Below are 19,550 nucleotides of genomic sequence, written 5' to 3'. Positions count from 1 at the left end.
GTGTGTGTTCATGTTGCGACATGCTGCCCCTATGTTACTATCAGTTCATCTTTGATGTGACAGATGTGAAACAACAGGAGGACAAGAGCTCAAGGTAATGACGGGTTTGAAAAGAAACTATACACCACAGGAAAAAAAAAAAAAATCCTAAACAATAAGGCCCGCCTACCTCCACCTCTCTGCTTTACAGCCTCTCTGGAAATCTCTTTCTTTCTCCGTTTGCTCTCTCTGACCATATATGGTAGGGAATTAAACCAAAAGCTCATTGGTGGACGGGAGACAAAGTGCAGTTCACCTTTTTTGAGATGTGTTGTGGTATCTCTGAGGCAATGTCTTTATTTTTGTTGGTTCATTGATATTTTATTGTCAAGTGTATATATAAGGTAGAGTGTAATTTGTTTTGTTTTGTTTTTTTCCAGCAAACACATTGCAAAGACCCTCCGTGGTTTACATGTTTGCACTGATACTGGACCCATCGAGATGTCACTGAAACCATTAAGACATATAAACACACTGTGTGTGTTAGTTTTACATGTTGGCCGACATTTGACTCTTCTCTGCAGGCATTTATGGGTTTTGTACCATATTTCCGCCTCGGACACATCAGCAGTGCCACACCCATGCTCCTGTTGCAGGTACAGACGAGGCCCTGCATTCCTCTACACGTACCCACACAAACACAAGCACACATTATGTCTCATATTCCAGGGAAAACATGTCAAACTTTTTGGCTTTTTCCTCCCTTCATGCCAGCAGTATTGCAGCTCAGTTGCATGGCATGTTGAGTATTTATCCTGTACTTAATTGTCCAGATTACCCACGATGCTGAGTTTTATTTATCCTAGCCTTTGGATCTGGTCAAGACTAGGCTGCAGACCCTGCAGAACAACGCCAAGCCAGGGTGTGCCATGCGCACACACACACACACACACACACACACACACACACACACACATGCAAATACACAATATACGCCCACCGCTCCCATCACACAACAATAATCACAGCTCTTTCTACCATGAACAACTCATCCTCCTTGTGTGTGTAACTTATAACAGGTAAAGCAGTTGATCATTTCAAACTTCGTTTAGAATAAAGTTTTTCTATTTTCCCTGGGTTTTATAATCAATGTGCAAATCTTGGTAACTCATGCTCAAAAAAATACACTTTTGGATTGTATATCAGAAAACATGGATATAAAAAAAAATATGTCAGTAAATACTGTAAAGAAGCTCAAGGCGAGTTGATCTTGTTTTGTCCAACCAAAATCTAAGGGTACTTAATTTAAAATGATGTAAAAGCACTACGAATTTTATATTTCAGAAGCTCAAAGCAGAGAACATTTTGTTTATTTTTTCCTGATGAATGAGGAAAGTGATTAACCAAATATCAACATTGTTGGTGAGTAGTTTTCTGTCAGTCGACTAATCAATTAGAAAATACTGTAGGCATACTTCTTATTTATCACAGACAGCACATAGTCTACCTGAACAGTGAGTCACCTTAAGGTATAAGATACTGGCCCTTCCTGTACATGACTTAACCTATTTGCTTCCTGTATACACAGAAAGACATAATATGCACAGCAACAAAACACTGATCACACGTGCACATCAATTATTCGATGTGCTTTTTCCGCCGTTTGTTTGTTAAAATAACCTTCAGGTTGTAAAAGCATGGCATCTGTTTGTTTTTTTTAATGGTCTTATTTTTTTTCTTCACAACTAGTTGTATCGACATCTCATAACTCCAGGTTTTTACGCGGAGCTCCTGAACGCAGCACACGCTGCGGGAGGGAGAGGGCGTGGCTTTTATGTTACCTGCGAAAAATAAAAGTGGGCGGATCAAAGGTGCAAACTGTTCATCATCCTCGCAGTGCCACGCCGGAGCAGCTGGGCCACCTGACAGAGCAGAAACTCGGCTGGAGACTCGAGAAAAAGCAGCAGAGAGGAGTTTTTGTTTTCTCTATTCCCGGAGCAGCTTCTTGTTTTGTGGTCAGAGGATCGTCGAGCAGAACTACGCTGCTGCAAAGACGGACACAGGAAGAGCTCACCTACAGTGCCTGCAGCTGAAAACCAGGTGTGTTCTCGTGTTTTTACTCCGCAGTTAAGAGACAGCTCCGTTGTTTTAACTGTGTCTCCAGAAGATGGGAACGATCGTGGGCTTAAATTAATCAAATACAGCTCACATTTAATCAGGTTTGCTCGCGCACCTGGCCAGGTGTTCTCATCAGGTGAGAGAGAAGACCCCATTTAACCTGCGCATGCTCAATCATCACCTAGTTCTCTCTGAATCATGATGCAATGTGTCAGAATAAATTTAAATCCTTTCTGTAGGACATCTGCTGAGTCAAGAGTCTCGTTATGTTACTCACACCAGTTTAACCGGCAAACTCCCAGTCATACTTTTAAAAGAGGGGTCTAAATCTACAAGGATCACAATGGTTTATAAACTGTTGTGTAAATTAAAAGTTGCTTACCCGATGAGCACAACTCTTTGCTGGAAGGTTGCACGGTTCTTTAATAATATTTTGCAAAGGGACACCAACAGGACAGGAAAAACAGGCCTGTCCTGTGGTCTGAAAATTCATGTTTTCATCTCGGGTATTCACTGTTTAGACTTGAGCTTACTTGGTGGTTTGTATGAGATGAACTGTATTATTTTTGCCATAAAACAAACTACACACCCAGCTGCTGTGAGTCTACCCTCAGGTTAAAAGAATGGCTGGATGGTGGATGCTTTAGGGCTGTGATCTGGAGCTCTTGTCTGTTATGAATTATCAACGTGATTTTTGAAAAGGCTGCCTCAACTGGGGCATATTTCTAGGTATGACTAGTCACAATAGTTTCTTATCATAACGGAGTCTTCCTCTTTTTGGTCAGCCCGGAAATTTCGCAGCACTGCAGTCACAGTCATCCAAAGGTGCTGCAGAAACACCCTATCAACATTCGCAGTGCAGTCTGTTGTTACACACAAAGTGAAATTCAAACATCTGAAAACTTTTCCCCTCTTTTTTTTTATTTTTTTATTGTGCCTGTTTGACAAATACAGATTTAACTGCTCGTCCTGCTCCAACTGAAACTTTAAACATTTAACAAATCCAGCATCCTCTCATTCACTATATTAACTCTAACTAATCCCTGAGGTCAGGGCCACAACATTGTAGATCTTTTACCCGTTCTTCACCACAGCAGCCTCGTACCAGCAGCCAGGCTGCAGATGGCAGGGCTCGAGCTCTCTGTGTGAGCCACAGAAGCCTCAATAAAGCAGGGATTGACTGGCAGCCAAGAGCAGGTGGAGGAGGAGAGTGGAGATGCAGTTTTAGACCAGAGGTCCAGACAATAGGAATGTATTTATGGTGGTTGAGGTTTACCAGGTTCATGGGATCATCCTGACCTCAGCAGAGGTTTGGCAGGTTGTGTCGGATATTAAATTTAGATTTGAGTGACAGGAATTAATACAGAAGAGTGGATGTGAAGATTGAAGTAGCTCAATTTGTCGTTTTGAAACACATGGTGTCAAAATGTGCAGAGGAAGAGTTTGTGTAACTTCCTGAGGAAGTTAACCCATGGATAACTTAACTAGCGAAGCAACATGCATGCGACTGTCACAAGTTTTCTGTGTCAACTGTGTGTGTGTGTGTGTGTGTGTGTGTGTGTGTGTGTGTGTGTGTGTGTGTTTAGTGGTTTAATAATGATGCCCGTCACACTATAAATAGATGACTCATTTAGTTTTCTGTGCCACTCTGAGAGCACATTATAAAACCAGAAGAGATCTTCAGTGTCTCTTCCTCCCCCCACTGATTTTCAAGAGTCTGAGCACATAATGTACTTAAGAGAGACACAGATGACACCTTCAGCACTGATCCCTTTATCCCTCACTCTACACACACACACACACACACATGCTCGTATGCAAGCACACACATGCACACACATTGCTGTATGTCAGCTTCCATCCTCTGCCTGTGATGAGTGTATGCTGTACAGATGAAAAAAGTCCATTGAGGCCAATTGCTTATTTTGCGTTTGATAGTTTAAAAGTGTGAAACCTGGAGACATATTATACAAAATAATTTTTTAAAAAGCAAAAAGATTTAGAAACCACCATGTTCGTATTTACAGAAACCGATTTGGAATATTTTTTGTTTTAAGGCTCTGTTTTGTGTAATAACTCTCTAACCTTAATTAGAAATAACCTTTTCAGTTTAAAATTTAGATTTTCATTCATCAAATCACGTCAAGATCATTTTGACTTTGTCATGTCTCTTTCTTTTCCCCTTCATGACTTTGGAAAAATTTAACAATCCTTTGTCAGAAACAAAAGAATGAGCTCTTCAGGTTGTCGTTGAAGTAGTTTATCATGTAAACTCTGAATCTGTTCAGACTCTGGATGCACAGATGCTGTTGTATAAAACAGAATCCAGGTGATCGGTTTTATCCTTTTTTAGGACGTTTTTAAACAAATGTCTCTGATGCTGCGCTGACTGTTTCTTTAGGGTGTGGTCAGGAAATGATGACATTTCTCTCTGCCCAGACTTGCTCAGACATTCCTTCCTTCCTGCCTGCAAAGCATCCCTCCTCCACAGACCACCATCAGGACTGTTAAATACAGTAACTTTAAGCAACAGGCGGCTTTAAATACACGCAGCGGAAAGATATGTAATAGCTGCACATTTATTAGCTCCGGTGAAAATTGAGGATCTGAACAGAGGGTTGTGGATAAGGAGCGGGAGTCGGGAATTTGTGGAATTCTGTGTAATGAGTCGGTGAGGAAGGAATGTGGGCCAGACAGGGAATAAAGGATGGACAGGTAGAAGAGGAGAGAGTTATACTGTGGAGAAAAGTGACAACTTGTTGTGTCTGAATGTGTTGAGAGAGCAGGTTTGTGTGAGCGCACACACCTCATCACACGAGAGGATTGGAACAGATTCTAGAGTCTCAGAGACACAAACGGTTCAGTTGTTCCGCTTTACAGTATGTAGCACTTTTCATCAATATAATGCAGCGAACTGTGGAGTTGAACTAACACCAGTCTGATAGTGTCAATAGCTGTCAACTAAACCACAGTTAAAGTTAATCCTCATTCAGAGGCTGCAAAGTCCTCTTAATAATAGTGATCAGAATATTTTGGGGATGAAAGAAACATTTTAATACTCTCACATTTTTTACTTGCATTATGGAGGTTATGTTTTCGAAGGGGTTTGTTTGTTTGTTTTTCAGCAGGACTAACAGTCCCATTTTCATGAAACCTGGTGGAAAGATGTGGAATGGACATAGAAAGAAACCATTAAATTTTGTAGTGGATCATTAAATCACAACCCTCTTTCACGTGGACCTGTGATCCTCTGAAATGTACTTGCTCAAATTTAAAACAGAGAACAGTCGTTATGGAGCATTGGTCTCAATACAGAGGTCTCATAGAGGAGAACAGGAAGCAGTACAACTGTAATACATAAAACACAGAAGAGATGATGGGAAACAAACGTTCTCTGCTGGATTCAAACCAAAGTGAGCACTGTCAGCGTCTTTTTAAGCCTCTTCATGTGTAGACATGTTTAATCTGAATTTTGATCTGCTACTCGGTCACAGAAAATAATACTGACTGGCTGCTGGTTGGTTTTAAAGAAACCTAAATCCAGATTCTTGTCAAGTTGACTCAGATTCCAGTGTGAATTGATCGTGATGCTCCTTTCCCTCCTGTCGCGTTCGCTCCTTTAAACTCTGCCGCTTCACTTTGAGTTCATAATTTGAGACCAAGAGCTACTATAGGTGTGATTTGATCCCTTTTCGAATTGTTGTTGTTGTTGTTGGGTATTTCCAGGTATATTTTATTAATTAACAAAGTCAACCTTTTGAATCTTCAAATTGGTCTCCTAAAGATAAATTAAGTTTGTTGGGTGTGGCCAATACTGATGGCCTATCAAACCACATGAAGCAATTTGCACTAAATCAATAATGTTGTGTCCAGACCCTCCACCAAACAGAATTAACAGCCCTGCTAAGTAAGTGAAAACATAACCTTCTGAGTGTAGGTATTTGTAATGTAATCTATGCAGCTGCTTCTCTTTTAAATCTCACTAATTGAAATGACAAAGAACAGGACCTAATATAGCATGTCAAGCTTGTGTCACAGTAAAATGTCAATAATCTGTAAAAGCCATTTAACCTTGCCTCGAAAGGTCAGACTTTCCAAACTGGCTTTGTATTTGTTGAACTCATTCTCTTGCTCCGTCTTAAAGCTACCATGGCCGACGCAGACAAGTTCCTGTACGGGGACCGCGGCTCGACGAATAACCCTATGGCTCAGGCCGACTGGGCCACCAAGAAGCTGGTGTGGGTCCCCAATGAGAAGTTGGGCTTCGAGGCCGGCTCGGTCAAAGAGGAGCATGGAGAGGAGTGTGTGGTGGAGCTGACCGACTCTGGCAAGAAGGTGAACGTCAATAACTTCTCTGAATATCTTCATTTAATGATACACAATAAGTTGCTGGTGAACATTGTCCTCAACTGACAACAAACCTGCATGTTCATTTGATTTATGCTTTTATGACTAAAACTTTAGACAGTGCAATGTCAAACTGATATGTTTCCACTCTGTTAACCTTGTTCAGGAAGCCTGTCTGACGGGTGCCTTGTTTTTGTAAACCTCAGGTGAAGGTAAACAAGGATGACATTCAGAAGATGAACCCACCCAAGTTCAACAAGGTGGAGGACATGGCGGAGCTCACCTGCCTGAATGAGGCCTCTGTGCTGCACAACCTCAAGGAGAGATACTACTCTGGACTCATCTATGTGAGTTTGGGTGGATACATGTGTGCACGTGTTTATTTAGCAGCACCACAAATGTGTGTTTCAACATAATTTCATGTTCCAGGTCGTCTCTTCATGGCATTTTTCATGTGTACTCATGCAGCTCATTCAGCATCAAGCTCCTCTTTAACAGTCTCATATATTCTGTCTCGCGCAGACGTACTCTGGTCTTTTCTGTGTGGTGGTCAACCCATACAAGTACCTGCCCATCTACAGTGAGGACATAGTGAACATGTACAAGGGCAAGAAGAGACATGAGATGCCCCCTCACATCTACGCCATCACAGACACGGCCTACAGGAGCATGATGCAGGGTACCACTGTCGCATTTTTATGTTTGTTGGTAAAGTACACACACAGCTAATGTCTATTTACTTAATTTTTTTTAATTTACTTTATTCAATAAATATTTACACTCAATACACAATTTAGAATACAACAGTGAATAAAATCCATTGCAATTTCCCTAAAACCTTAAAATCACCTCATCGTTTCAGTGCTACATTGTATAGAGACATACTTTGTCACAAACACACAACACGTGACTGAGCGTCACTTCAGCTGCTTGTGTTTTTCTGTTCAGTCATCTTTGTCTCCTTATCGGTATTCTCGTCTTCCTCTTCCTCTAACAGATCGAGAGGACCAGTCCATTCTTTGCACGTACGTCTCTCTCTTTTCTCCTATTACCTTCTCATTAAACTGGAGTTATTTCTTAAGTAATTCGTCCTTCTCGTTGACATTCATCCAGCTTCTGCACATTCTGTCATTTTCCTGGTTGTTCGATCAAGCCTCAATTTAGTTTTTCCCTTTAATACACTGCAAGCTTTATGCAAAAATGACACTCGTAGTGATGAACCAAGAGAGAATTACCACCTGAGTCTGCAGCTTGACTCAAAGCTGCAGCATCTGTGCACTCTTACAGTAAAAATGAACAGCTGTTTATCAAGTTGGGCTTAAAAGGCATGATGTGTCAATGTTAGTTTTGTAACTCGTTTCTGTTGCCCCCAAGTGGCCAAAAAAAATCTGATCTTGCTGCAGTTTTTGACCTGTATTTAATTGCATTGTTGGAGCTTTTGATCATATCACATGATCTTCATCAGCAGATAAAGCACAATTGTAGATGACTGTAATTTTTCAGCTCTAATCTATGTTTGGTGAAGAGGTTTAGAGTTCATGCTTGACTTCGGAAAACTTGCATCATGAATTTTCAGTGTACTGTCCCTGTTTTTAATATAAATGACCCCTCTGATTGTTTCGTATTATGTGTCTACATCTCTTTTTGCATTTTTTTTCTATTCCTGCAGTGGGGAGTCCGGAGCAGGAAAAACTGAAAATACAAAGAAAGTTATTCAGTATCTTGCACATGTCGCCTCATCCTTCAAGTCCAAGAAAGATCAGGTCAGTAAAAAGCTGCTGTTTTGGTCTTTTTTTTTTTTTTTTTCAGTTACTTCGTCCAAACAGTTGGAAACACCACGATGGAAAGACCCCAGTATTTTTCTGGCCTCTGATGTTCTCTGATCAAGTCCATCTTTATAATGTTGTAGTATACCCGAACAAGCTGCGTCGTGACTACTGAGCATTCCTGTTTCAGGCCTCGACATGCCTGCCTCACCTTTGCGGTGTCTTAAAGTGAAGCAGAACGAAGATGTGTGTTTTTGCAGTTCTCGACATGAAATGTTTAAATAATTTCTTCATGACTCATCAGGCGACACCAGGTTTCCTCTGCAGTTTTGTAATTTTGTGTTGAAGTTGGTATCAAATGTGTTGAAATGTGTCTTTTTTTTTTACTTTTTTTTTTTTACCTCTTCTCCAGGGCAATGCTGTGTTGTCACATGTGAGTTTATCTCTCTGACTCCATTAAATGTCTGTACTACTCTACTAACAGAAAATATCAAAGGAAATGCATTCAGGACTGTTGCCTCAGGCTTTAACATAGCAGTTTTACATTTTGGGAAATGCCCTCGTGTGCCTTCTTGCTGAGAGTTAAATGAAAAGATTGATAGCACTCTTATGTCTGTATGGTAGATATCAAGCTGCTGGTATAAAGTCTGGAAACTGGGGTCAACAGCTAGATTGGCTTTGTCCAAAGTAACAAAATCCACCTACCAGAAGCTTTAAAAATAAATAAATAAAAATATTATATCGTTGTTTTAATCTGTAAAAAAAAATTTAAAAAAAAGTTTATAAAGCATGCTGGCACAAACCCCTCTAATACAAGAGCTTGTCATTTTTACTGTTTGGGCTAACCCAGGCTAACAATTCCCCGTTTCCCGTCTTTATGCTGTGCTGTAAGATAACTGCCTGACCAGCATTAAACTTGCTTTCAGGTGCCGTTTCAAACTGTCACGCTGCCCAAACTAATATCCCTCCAAATATGAAGCCTCAAGGCTCCTCCTTTTATGAAAATGTTAAACAGGATTTTTTTTTCTGCACAAAGGACAAAGTCTGAAAATCTGGATGTTCTACATTTCATCATTTGTCTGTAAACCAGAGAATACTCAAAATGCACAATTGGCGTGCGTTTAGTTGCTGAAGGTGCTGCAGACAGCCGTCTCCTAAATCAGTGAACACCTCATGTATGTAGAGTTTTGCCTTGTTCACTTTGCTATACAATTTCACATCCGTTACAAACTAAAATGTCCATAAATATACAACTTTACTGCAATGAAGCTGCAGTCTGTGACGGGTCAGATTAACGAGACTCGGCAGTAATGAATGTAATCCGGGTTTTGACAGAACGTTAATAGGATCGGTTTTGGTAACAGGTTGAAGTTGTTTGTTCTTGCCAGCTTTACTCTGAATTTTTTAAGTACCCGCAGAATCAAACTGCAGCGGGATTTAAATGACTATCTCCTAATCCAGTGTTGCACACATCTACACACCTGGCACAACAACTTTATTAATTACTCCATGAATTATCCCTGATGCAAAGACAGGATCGGTCAGGATCTAATGGCAAATTATGCTTCACTTCAGATAAGTGAGCTGTCCCACAGATAACCACAGTTAATGAGCTGCTGTTATTATTTGTGACTTGACTTTCATTCTCAGGTTAAGTCCTAACCTCCATTTTAGTTGTTGATTTATAAATTTACGCTATCGTTTTATAAAACTAACACGCTAACAAATAGTTTGGTGTGGGTTCAGGGAATAAAGAGCTGGATCAGCTCAATAATTATTTTATTGTAACAGTAAACTGCCCAACAACACAGCAGAGCAGTAACTTAATCTGAGGCTGAACTCCACCTTGATGTTTTGGCCTCATTTAAAGCTGCATTAGGTGAAAGTTCCCCACTCTGCCCAGCAGCTGTTTTTTTTTTTTTTTTTTTTTTTAAACTTCATTCTGGTATATATAGAATATATGGGGTTTATATATATATATTTTTTTTTTGCCATGTGCCCTCCTGCATTTCCTTTGGGGGGGATCTTGGCTAACCTGCTTGTGTGCCTCTTCTGCTCTCTTGTTGGTGCCTGCATGGACGGAGACAGCCGTATAGGGGTTTGAGCGTGAGTGGGCTTGCTGCGCTGTGGGAATGTGCAGGATTCAGTTTTTGCTTGTCTGTGTGTGGTTGGTTGGGAAACAATAACATCTCCTGAAGTCATTATTTTACGTTGTGCTGCAAGGATGGTTTTTAATAAGCTAAATAAATCATTTCACAGTTTGGTTATACTGGCATATGAAAGAACTACAGCGCTGGAGGAAAATGCATGATTTTAAAGTTGTGCTTACTTGACGAACGTCTATCTTAGTCTTAATACGTTGATATTGGAGTCTATAGTTTGGTCTGATACTGTCTTCTCTCTGCCAGGGGGAACTGGAGAAGCAGCTGCTGCAAGCAAACCCCATCCTGGAGGCCTTTGGCAATGCAAAGACCGTCAAGAATGACAACTCCTCAAGATTTGTAAGGGCTGTTTCATCAGTTTTTACTATAGTGCTTCCATAAAAGTCTCTCTCACAATTTAAGAAAGATTTATTAAAAAATAATCTCAACAATCAAAGTAGCAGATGCTGAGGTACACTGACTTTTTCATAATAACCTTTTTAATACAATCCCCATTGTCTTCACCTGCCATTACGGCCTCCCTGCCTGGTTACCAGCCGCTTCCTTTGGACTTCAAGCTCCTCTTTGTAATGCAAGCTGTCTTTAAAAAAAAATCTGTCGTCACAAAGTCTAAGACTAGTTAGCTGTGATGACACAATCAGAGTTATTTCATCTGACTTAGAAAAGCCCCTGCAGAGCCACATGACATTAAAGAGTTTGTTAATGAGAATTACACGCTGTGATGAGTAAATGGAAATCAATGTGTGAAATTGGTGGAATAACTCTTCATACAAGTTGCATAATACTATGCAGTATATTACATTCAAAGTTTTAGTGCTGTACTCAAATGATTTCATTTGTTTTCTCCTCAAGGGAAAATTTATCAGGATCAACTTTGATGTCAACGGATACATCGTTGGAGCCAACATTGAAACATGCATCCTTTTTTTAAAAAAAAATGTTGTTTGCTTTCTGTGTTCGTCCATGTTTTTGCCTGCTACAAGACTCCATAGTCAAAATTAACAAAGGGTCCCTATGATCTTCTGCATATACTTTTCCCTCCAACCCATTTTCACCAGAATCACAGAAGCAGATGATTATGCTGTAATCACCCAGCGTCAATTAGTTTATGATGATTTTACCTGCCAGATCTTTGTTCAGTGTACCATGTGAGCATAAAACCCAATGAAAATATTAAGTGTTCTATTATATTTTAGACAAGTATTTTTTGACCCAGAGCTTTTCTACAAAACGGAGCCTAAAGTTCATGGAAAATTTAAGTGCAATCTCCTCCTCCGTTAGGCTTTTAATTGTGTTTCAGTGGTACCTAAAAGTAGCTGCCACACAGCCTTACTTGTGTACTACATTTTAAAGAAGTTCTTGTTGGCTTCACTTGCTTTTGTGTGCGTTTGTCCTTAACGGAGATGTTGTCAGATCTTTTGGAGAAGTCTCGAGCCGTCAGACAAGCTAAAGAGGAGAGGAGCTTCCACATCTTCTACTACATGCTGACAGGAGCAGGAGACAAGTTACGCTGTGAGCAATGAAACATTTTATTACAATGCAAATGCAATAAACTTGGCTTCATGATGGAAAGCTGAAAGTTTTTACATAACTGGTTAAAAGCTGAATGTGACTTTCAGTTCAAGAGGCAAGATATTCATTAAAGAGAAATCTTTGAATTGATTTTGGCATATATGATTGAGGCTCCTGTTCGCCTCAGCAGAAATACAGTGCTGCTGCTGAGGTGTGACCCACATACAACTGAGCAGCCACCTGTGAATGCCAGGTCCAGTTCTGCTTAGCTTTAGAGAACAAATATGATCAGTTGTCAATAAACCCTTCTCTTTCCTCTTCGTTATCCAGCCGAGTTGTGTCTGGAGGATTACAGCAAGTACCGTTTTATGTCCAATGGAAACGTAACGATTGCCGGGCAGCAGGACAAAGATGTGTTCACCGAAACCATGGACGCCTTTCAGATCATGAGCATCCCAGAAGAGGAAAGAATCGGTATCTACCATTTTATTCTTTAACTTGTCAGACTCAGAAATGTAATGCGTGCAATTCATCATGTGCTGTGGTTCTCTCCTCTGCAGCAGACACTGACCTTTTCCGTTTCTCGTTCAGGTCTGTTGAAGGCGGTGTCGGCCGTGCTGCAGTTGGGGAACATGACCTTTAAGAAGGAGCGTCACTCTGACCAGGCCTCTATGCCCGACGACACCGGTACACACATTTACATAGACATTACACCACCATCATCATCATCATCATCATCCTCTCCTCTGTGCAAGCTGTCTGTCTCACACCATCATCATCCTCTCTATCTTCCAACATGATCCCCATGTTTCACCTCCAGCTGCCCAGAAAGTGTGTCACCTGCTGGGCATCAATGTGACCGACTTCACACGAGCCATCCTGTCTCCCAGAATCAAGGTCTGCTTGGCATCTAATACATGATAGTTCGCTGACAATCAATGTTATTGAAATATTTGGTACATAGTTTGTGATCCAAGTTTCTCATCTTTGTCTCAATTGGGAGAAACGTTTCCACTCGATATAAAAGAACAAGATTTAGTCAACCAGCCAGTTTCCATGTGATCATGAATGTGGTATCACGGTATGACATTAAAGCATTTTCTTTTCTCCAGGTTGGCAGGGACTACGTCCAGAAGGCCCAGACCCAGGAGCAGGCTGAGTTCGCTGTGGAGGCTTTGGCCAAAGCCTCTTATGAGAGGCTGTTCCGCTGGCTGGTTCTGAGAATCAATAAAGCCCTGGACAAGACCAAGAGGCAGGGAGCCTCCTTCATTGGCATCCTAGACATTGCTGGATTTGAGATCTTTGAGGTAAATGGTTTCAGACTTGACAAATTCACTGTTTTGAATTGTAACTTTATTTCTATGATCAGAGATAAAGACGAAGGGGCTCAGGAGCTCTGTCTGTTTTAATGTGTCAAAACGGGACGCTGTTTAATGCTGCATCTTATCAGGAAGTGTCAAAGTTTAATTGGATTAAAAGAGGCATGTTTACTTCAAGATCTGAAGTGAAAAAGTCTTGTTGTGTTCCTCGCAGAAATTCACCGTAAACCTGAAGAGGAGGTCCTGTTAGATAAAGTAAAAACACTGTGTGGTTTTACGGAGTGTGACTTTAATCCATATCATATTTTACTTCTATACAACATACTCTATCAGACACACTACCAATCATACTATACTGTTTTCATATAATGACTGTTAAAATATCAACATGCTTATCATGAGTGAGAATACGCGCAGCATCAGACGTCCATTAAACTGCGACCTGGACAGGTCATATGGTAGACAAAAGATTTGAGAGAGCGCTCAAAACAAATTCAGTCTTCATCTTCAACACTATTTAAAACCCACATACAGATTTGTTAAATCCTTATTTTGTCTATAAAAGTAATGAAAATATTTGTTACTACCTTTTTCTTCTTCCAAAAATCCAAAAGGGCTCATTCACTTATGGGGGAAAGAAAAAAAAAAAAAAAAAAAAAAAAAAAAAAAAAAAAAAAAAAAAAAAAAAAAAAAAAAAAAAAAAAAAAAAAAAAAAAAAAAAAAAAAAAAAAAAAAAAAAAAAAAAAAAAAAAAAAAAAAAAAAAAAAAAAAAAAAAAAAAAAAAAAAAAAAAAAAAAGGGGGGGGGGGGGGGGGGGGGGGGGGGGGGGGGGGGGGGGGGGGGGGGGGGGGGGGGGGGGGGGGGAAGAAACTGCGATCTCTCCTCCGCTATTGATATAGAAACAATCAATCCAATTTTTTGTGGTATTTAATGTGTATCACACATTGTGGAGTTTATTTTGGTTAGACGTGTTTCATATTAAGTGGTAAAGCCTAATTGTAATACTGCACACTCAATTTAGGGGCTACAAGCAACAAATTATGTCATTCATTATTGATTAATTTAATGCCAAAGTGATTGCATTAGGTATTGCAAAATTAGGGTCTTTCTTTGATCTGTCTGAATGTCCAAATAGTATTCAGAAATGCATGTTTGAGAAAGTTTGAGAGGCTGAAAAAAGTACTTTTTTTTGTTAAAACAATTACTTGATTGTCTGTCCGTTAACTAATCGATCAATGGACTATTTGTTTCTCTAATTCTCACCTACAGCTGAATTCGTTTGAGCAGCTGTGCATCAACTACACCAATGAGAAGCTGCAGCAGCTCTTCAACCACACCATGTTCATCCTGGAGCAGGAGGAGTACCAGAGGGAAGGCATCGAGTGGAGCTTCATCGACTTCGGCCTGGACCTGCAGCCCTGCATCGAACTCATTGAAAAACCTGTACGCTGTCATGCAGCTGTTGTTCCTCCTCTGCTTTCACACAGTAACACTGGCAGTAGCTGTCTTAACCTTGAGTGACACTTCATATTACTGATTACAAACCCTCTGCAGAACTTGCTGCAGTATTTTCTGTGGCAAACAGTTGTGTAATACAAGTTGGAGCTTGTAATGGCACACAGATGTTACATCAGTCACAACTGCTCTGAACTGAAGCCTGTCATGTGTCCTCTTGTTTGTTGATCACAGGCAGGTCCTCCGGGCATCCTGGCTCTGCTGGATGAAGAGTGTTTGTTCCCCAAGGCCACAGACAAGAGTTTTGTGGAGAAGGTGGTTCAGGAGCAGGGCACGCACCCCAAGTTCCAGAAACCCAAGAGACTCAAGGACGAAGCAGATTTCTGCATTATGCACTATGCTGGAAAGGTCAGACAATATTTCTAACGCACGTTTACAATTGGACTACACCTGCCTGTCCAATGAAAACATTTCCAAAAACTGAAAAAAAAAAAAACAAGCAAAGTTCTTATTTTTCTTCGTCAGTGTTTTTTTTATTTTTATATATATATATAAGGGCGGCATGGTGGTGCAGTGGTTAGCACTGTCACCTCACAGCAAAAAGGTTCCGGGTTCGAATCCGGTCCTTGGCCTTTCTGTGCGGAGTTTGCATGTTCTCCCTGTGCTTGCGTGGGTTCTCTCCGGGTTCTCCGGGTTCCTCCCATCATCCAAAAACATGCACCTCAGGTCAGGTTACCTGGCGCCGCGCTAGTGGCAGCCTGCTGCAGCATCTCCCCCCTGAGAGCCCCCCTGCTGTAGTGAAGAAATTTCCCCTCGGGGATTAATAAAGTGTATCAAATCAAATATATATAAAAGAAGCAGGCTGTTAAGTTTTAATAGTAGTTTTTCTATATTCTTATAGAAAGTTGCAGATATTTGTTAAACCTCTTAAGTCATTAAGTGATCATTTCTGCAATAATGGAACAAAACTCGCATCCGTTTAAAAGAGCAGCGTGTTGGATTTAATGCTATATAGCAGTGACTTTGAAACATGGCGGTGCAACATTGCAGCTTCCATGTAAGAGCACTTGCTTCCTACGTAGATATGAAGGGCTCAATCTAAGGTGACAAAAACAACAATTCTTGGTTTCAGGGGAGTATACCTTAATTATGAATGTTACATTCCTTTTCAGCCATCAGATCCCCTTAAATGCTACAAACTGTTTTTTTGATGAAGTGAAAGTAGTTATGAGACGATATAAAAATACTTTGACACAAGTTAGAGGCATTGTCATATAAATCTAGTTAGGTTATCTAAAATTACAGTACTCATTATGCTGAAATGCCTCTTTGCGAGTAATATGTAATGATAGAGATGAACTTGTTTTCATTAACATGGCAGCAGTATTGTGATTTTGTAGCAGGTGAAGCTAATTCCTGCAGCTTTATTTACTGTTGGGTAGTTTGACTGATTAGAAAGAATAGTTGTTGTTTCTTTAGCACATTTTTATTTGAGCAGTCCAAATCTCTATCTAATTCTTCTTTTTTTTTGTCATATAAATGTAGTGAAATAAAAGTACATTGTTTTCCTCTCAAATCAAAATATTCAAGTAGAGTAGCTGAAATGTGTGCTTAAGTTCAAAAGTTGGCTCAGAAAAATTTCTTCAGCAATCACATGGCTCATACATTGAATGTGCAACTTGAGTCTGCTTCATAAATACTGCGCTTCACTGTTCTTCAGAATAAGATGCTGCATTAACTTAAAGTATCTGTGGTTTAGTAGCAGCCTCAGCTTTCCAGTTCTTCATTTTGAATGTCTCCTCTGCTGCAGGTGGACTACAAGGCCGATGCATGGTTGATGAAGAACATGGATCCTCTGAATGAGTGCGTGGCCACTTTGCTCAACCAGTCTACAGACAAGTTCATTGCCGACCTGTGGCGAGACAGTAAGTGGTGTAACTGAATTCCTCCACAGTCGCATACTGCCAGGATGATTCTTGAAAATGTCGCTGCACAAGACAAAGTGTAAAATTTCTGCACATTATTTTTAATGTAAATGTGAGATTTGTCATTTTGAAGCCTGATTTGATTTGACTGAAACATTACACTTATTCCCACAGTATCTTTTGCATGATTTCATTTATCTGTGCACCCATCTACAAAGATGCATGAAAGAACTCCATGTTTTAAATGTATTTCTAGTTAAATGTCAAATCCAAAATGAGCCAATAGTAGAAGTATCAAACAGTGGTCAACAGTGCTGCCGTCAGACAGCAGGGTTGAATATTATAAGAAATTCAGATAGAAAATAATGTTATATAAAAAAAAATCTGACTTCTGTTTTTGCATCTTTACAGTGGACCGTATTGTCGGCCTGGATAAGGTGGCAGGGATGTCGGACTCCATGCACGGAGCGTTCAAAACCCGTAAGGGTATGTTCCGCACCGTGGGCCAGCTGTACAAGGAGCAGCTGGGTAACCTCATGGCCACGCTGAGGAACACCAACCCCAACTTTGTCCGCTGCATCATCCCCAACCACGAAAAGAAGGTACATGATGACGGCCGCAGCTCTGCAACTGTTGCAGGGATCAATCCACGAGTTTTGTGTTGTGGTACCAGTGAAATAACATGAGATATACAGTGCATCTGGAAAGTATTCACAGCGCTAAACTTTGTCCACATTTTTTTACGTTACAGCCTTATTCCAAAATGGATTAAATAAATTTTTTTCCCTCAAAATTCTACACACAATACCCCATAATGATAATGTGACAAAGTTTTTTATTTTTGCAAATCTATTAAAAATGAAAAAAATCACAAGTATTCACAGCCTTTGCCATGACACTCAAAATTGAGCTCAGGTGCATCCTGTTTCCACTGATCATCCTTGAGATGTTTCTACAGCTTGATTAGAGTCCACCTGTGGTAAATTCAGTTGATTGGACATGATTTGGAAAGACACACACCGTCTATATAAGGTCCCACAGTTGACAGTGCATGTCAGAGCACAAACCAAGCCATGAAGTCCAAGGAATTGTCTGTAGACCTCCGAGACAGGATTGTATCGAGACACAGATCTGGGGAAGGGTACAGAAAAAATTCTACAGCATTAAAGGTCCCAATGAGCACAGTGGCCTCCATCATCCAAAAGTGGAAGTAGTTTGGAACCACCAGGACTCTTCCTAGAGTTGACCACCCAGCCAAACTGAACGATCGGGGGAGAAGGGCCTTAGTCAGGGAGGTGACCAAGAACCCAATGGTCACTCTGACAGCTCCAGCGTTGCCACTGCTCCGTAAAAGGCACATGACAGCCTGCCTGGAGTTTGCAAAAAGGCGCTTGAAGGACTCTCAGACCACGAGAAACAAAATTCTTTGTTCTGATGAAACGAAGATTGAACTCTTTGGCCTGAATGCCAAGCGTCATGTCTGGAGGAAACCAGGCACCGCTCATCACCTGGCCAATACCATTCCTACAGTGAAGCATGGTGGTGGCAGCATCATGCTGTGGGGATGTTTTTCAGCGGGAGGAACTGGGAGACTAGTCAGGATGGAGGGAAAGATGAATGCAGCAATGTACAGAGACATCCTTGATGAAAATCTTCTCCAGAGCGCTCTGGACCTCAGACTGGGGCGAAGGTTCATCTTCCAACAGGACAACAACCCGAAGCACACAGCCAAGATAACAAAGGAGTGGCTTCGGGACAACTCTGTGAATGTCTTTGAGAGGCCCAGGCAGAGCCCAGACTTGAATCTGATTGAACATCTCTGGAGAGATCTGAAAATGGCTGTTCACCAACGCTCCCCATCCAACCTGATGGAGCTTGAGAGGTCCTGCAAAGAAGAACGGGAGAAACTGCCCAAGAATAGGTGTGCCAAGCTTGTAGCATCATACTCAAAAAGACTTGAGGCTGTAATTGCTGCCAAAGGTGCTTCAACAAAGTATTGAGCAAAGGCTGTGAATACTTATGTACACATTATATTTTTGTTCTTTATTTTTAATAGATTTGCAAAAAAACAAACTTTTTTCACTGTCATTATGGGGTATTGTGTGTAGACTTTTGAGGAAAAAAATGAATTTAATCCATTTTGGAATAAGGTTGTAACATAACAAAATGTGGAAAAAGTGAAGCACTGTGAATACTTTCCAGATGCACTGTAATATGATATGTGTGAACAATTTAATTGTACTGTAGAATAAAAGAGACATTTATGAAAAAGCAAACATACATACATGCACACAAAACAGCCCCATCCCATTTACATCCAGACAAAGGGTATTTAGTAATGTAATACACTAATAGATGCCCATCAACAAATAACTGGACTAGAGAGATAGAGATACGTAGATAGATAGATAGATAGATAGATAGATAGATAGATAGATAGATAGATAGATGCACGTGCATAGATGGATAGCTATATAGATACATACATGGACACATACATACATACACACACACACGCGCACACGCGCGCATACATACACACAGATAGATGGATACACACACAGATACATACATACATACACACGCATACATGCATGCATGCATACATACATGCATACAAACATAGTGGTGTGAAAAAGTGTTTGCCCTCTTCCTGATTTCCAATTTTTTTGCATGTCTGTCACACTTAAATGTTTCAGATCATCAAACTAATTTAAATATTAGTCAAAGATAACACAAGTAAACACAAAATGCAGTTTTTAAATGAAGGTTTTTATTATTAAGGGAGGAAAAAAAAAAAATCCAAACCCACATGGCCCTGTGTGAAAAAGTGTTTGCCCCCTCCTGTTAAAACATAACTTAACTGTGGTTTATCACACCTGAGTTCAATTTCTCTAGCCACACCCAGGCCTGATTAATGCCACACCTGTTCTCAATCAAGAAATCACTTAAATAGGACCTGCCTGAC

The 19,550-nt window shown here is 40.4% G+C and overlaps 1 protein-coding gene across 1 annotated transcript in view; it reads left to right on the top strand.

The window, feature by feature from the left end:
- Nucleotides 1-1,872: 1,872 nt before the first annotated feature.
- The window catches only part of LOC138620201 (myosin-9-like), a 30,777-nt gene continuing 13,099 nt past the window's right edge, over nt 1,873-19,550 (top strand). The window contains exons 1-18 of the mRNA XM_069697189.1: nt 1,873-2,079; nt 6,242-6,432; nt 6,651-6,791; nt 6,967-7,123; nt 7,442-7,469; nt 8,114-8,207; nt 8,623-8,643; nt 10,619-10,711; nt 11,225-11,288; nt 11,786-11,884; nt 12,215-12,358; nt 12,476-12,571; nt 12,705-12,781; nt 12,997-13,191; nt 14,472-14,645; nt 14,892-15,065; nt 16,468-16,582; nt 16,994-17,184. Of these exons, the coding sequence (XP_069553290.1) occupies nt 6,247-6,432; nt 6,651-6,791; nt 6,967-7,123; nt 7,442-7,469; nt 8,114-8,207; nt 8,623-8,643; nt 10,619-10,711; nt 11,225-11,288; nt 11,786-11,884; nt 12,215-12,358; nt 12,476-12,571; nt 12,705-12,781; nt 12,997-13,191; nt 14,472-14,645; nt 14,892-15,065; nt 16,468-16,582; nt 16,994-17,184 (2,049 nt within the window). The 5' untranslated portion in view covers nt 1,873-2,079; nt 6,242-6,246. The remainder of the gene's footprint in view (nt 2,080-6,241; nt 6,433-6,650; nt 6,792-6,966; nt 7,124-7,441; nt 7,470-8,113; nt 8,208-8,622; nt 8,644-10,618; nt 10,712-11,224; nt 11,289-11,785; nt 11,885-12,214; nt 12,359-12,475; nt 12,572-12,704; nt 12,782-12,996; nt 13,192-14,471; nt 14,646-14,891; nt 15,066-16,467; nt 16,583-16,993; nt 17,185-19,550) is intronic.

The sequence above is a fragment of the Brachyistius frenatus genome, unplaced genomic scaffold, assembly GCF_029030835.1.
Source record: "Brachyistius frenatus isolate BFR_SWC_R1_liver_20210118 unplaced genomic scaffold, ASM2903083v1 Contig_23, whole genome shotgun sequence".
NCBI lineage: Eukaryota > Metazoa > Chordata > Actinopteri > Embiotocidae > Brachyistius > Brachyistius frenatus.
This window is presented reverse-complemented; position numbering and strand designations above follow the sequence as displayed.